The 2,540-nt window shown below is 44.1% G+C and overlaps 1 protein-coding gene and 1 pseudogene across 1 annotated transcript; one reads left to right on the top strand and one right to left on the bottom strand.

Moving 5' to 3' along the window:
- The first annotated feature begins 401 nt into the window (after nucleotides 1–401).
- Nucleotides 402–1,079, top strand: LOC116590065 (poly(rC)-binding protein 1-like). The gene has a single exon (XM_032341736.1). It carries the CDS (start codon nucleotides 459–461, stop codon nucleotides 1,077–1,079), a length of 621 nt encoding a protein of 206 aa, XP_032197627.1. The 5' UTR covers nucleotides 402–458.
- Nucleotides 1,080–1,243: 164 nt separating this feature from the next.
- LOC116590064 lies at nucleotides 1,244–1,783 on the bottom strand (annotated as a pseudogene).
- Between the last annotated feature and the right edge of the window lie 757 nt (nucleotides 1,784–2,540).

Below are 2,540 nucleotides of genomic sequence, written 5' to 3'. Positions count from 1 at the left end.
AAAAAGATGTGATCTGTGTGTGTGTGTGTGTACACACATATATACACAATGGAATATTATTCAGCCATCAAAAAAGATGAATATTTATTATTTACATCGAATTGAATGGAACTTGAGGGTATAATGCTGAGCAAAGTAAGTCACTCAGACAGACAATTATCATGTTTTCACTCATATGTGGAATATAAGAAATAGCACCATGGATCAGAGAGTAAGGGAAGGAAAACTGAATGAAAGTCATCAAAGAGGGAGACAGACCATGAGAGACCCTTTTACCTATAGGAAACAAACTTAGGATTGCTGTAGGGGAGGTGGGTTTGGGTAATGGGCATTAAGGAGGGCACATGATGTGATGAGCACTGGGTGTTACGTATTATTGAACACTACATCTATATATTTGTCCGGAGAGGATCATCACTCTGACCGGCCCTACCAATGCCATCTTTAAGGCCTTCGCTATGATCATCGATAAGCTGGAAGAAGATATCAACAGCTCCATGACCAACAGCACGGCGGCCAGCAGGCCCCCGGTCACCCTGAGGTTGGTGGTGCCGGCCACCCAGTGCGGCTCCCTGATTGGGAAAGGCGGGTGTAAGATCAAAGAGATCCGCGAGAGTACGGGGGCCCAGGTCCAGGTGGCGGGGGATATGCTGTCCAACTCCACTGAGCGGGCCATCACCATTGCTGGCGTGCCGCAGTCTGTCACCGAGTGTGTCAAGCAGATCTGCCTGGTCATGCTGGAGACGCTCTCCCAGTCTCCGCAAGGGAGAGTCATGACCATTCCGTACCAGCCCATGCCGGCCAGCTCTCCAGTCATCTGCGCGGGCGGTCAAGATCGGTGCAGCGACGCTGCGGGCTACCCCCATGCCACCCATGACCTGGAGGGACCACCTCTAGATGCCTACTCGATTCAAGGACAACACACCATTCCTCCGCTCGATCTGGCCAAGCTGAACCAGGTGGTAAGACAACAGTCTCACTTTGCCATGATGCACGGCGGGACCGGATTCGCCGGAATTGACTCCAGCTCTCCAGAGGTGAAAGGCTGGGTGCTATATATTTTTGAACACTACATTTGAAACTAATGATGTTGGATATGTTGGATAATTGATTTAAATTTGAAAAATAATTAAGAAAATAAAAACATCTTCTGTGTCTCTCACCCTGACCACCCTGCTATTTTTCCATATACCACGGGCCACAAATAATTACAAATCCAGGGGGGCAAAGCTGACATGTCCAATTAGGAGCTAGTAGGCAGGAGGGCAATGAGGACTGATGAAAGAGTTATGGACAAAATATAGTCCACTGTGGGGTTGAAGTTCATCACTATAAAGAAAGAAGCAACAATGACAAAGGCCAGAAATAGGAGGTTGTTATAGAAGATGGAAAATGTTGTAGCTTCATAACTGGTAATTTTGTTCTTCTTCCACAAGATTCTTTCTTCTTGTTTCTTTTGAGACATCTTTCTTTAATCATCTTCAGAAAGTTTTTGAGTCACTTCTTTGGAAACAGCATCCTTCCTCTTTAGTGCTACTTTGTGTTTGAGAATAAATTTCACATTTTTGTCTGCAAAGGCTACCAAATAAGTGCTTACTAGGATCATCACACTATAGAGAACAGCAGACTGACCAGGATCCATATGCCATGCTCACCAAGATAACTGGCCAGGGATGGTAGACATGATGAATGTATTCCCAAAAAAGAACACTGAGGACATGGCCAAATCCTGCAGGAGCAGTGCCTCCTTGGATTGATGCTTGGAACCACCTTTGGAAACCATGGTGCAGTTGAGGCATGAGCCTGGAAGCTCTTAGGATTTTAGTAACATTTTCTTTTCTCCAATTTACCTTATTGTAGAATACAGTATACAATACATATAACATATGAAATATGCTTAATCAACTATTTGTGTTATTTGCTAAGGCTTCTGATCAATAGCTATTAGTAGTTGTTGGGGAATCAAAAGTTATATTGGGATTTTCAATTGTGTGGGAACCAGGAACCCTAGCCTCCAGATTGTTCAAGGGTCAACTGTATGTGCTATTGGCATAATTTTATAGTATAGTTTTGCTGGGGAATACATAGAAGTTGAATAGCATTAGAGAAAATGGAATCCACTAGATGTGCAAGGAGTCAAGTTGAATAGTACATGTTGGGTGTGCAAGGAGTGATAGCTAAATGATACAGAATGGTTCTGAATAGAGTGGCTGAATCACAAGCAAGTTTGAGGGGCATGGTTTTTAGTTGGGAAATTGTTGATGAACAGTAATTGGAAGTACAGTCTACCTGGGTATAAGTTGAATAGCACAGAGGTGGGCATCAAAGGGAAATTGTAGTGAGTACAATGGGTGGGCAAGGAAAAGAGGGTTAAATGGCACCAACAAGGGTGTGCATGAAGTGTATGTTGGATAGTGCAGATGAATGAACAAGAGGTGACTACTGAATCACACACAGTAGGAATGCAAGACTGATATCTGAATGAATCTTGCAGGTGTGCAAGATGCAGACATTGGAGGGTGCCTGGGTGGTTCTGTCCT

This window comes from Mustela erminea, chromosome 5 (genome assembly GCF_009829155.1).
Source record: "Mustela erminea isolate mMusErm1 chromosome 5, mMusErm1.Pri, whole genome shotgun sequence".
NCBI lineage: Eukaryota > Metazoa > Chordata > Mammalia > Carnivora > Mustelidae > Mustela > Mustela erminea.
Note: the sequence above shows the minus strand (reverse complement) of the source record. Positions and strands in the feature narration are given on the sequence as shown.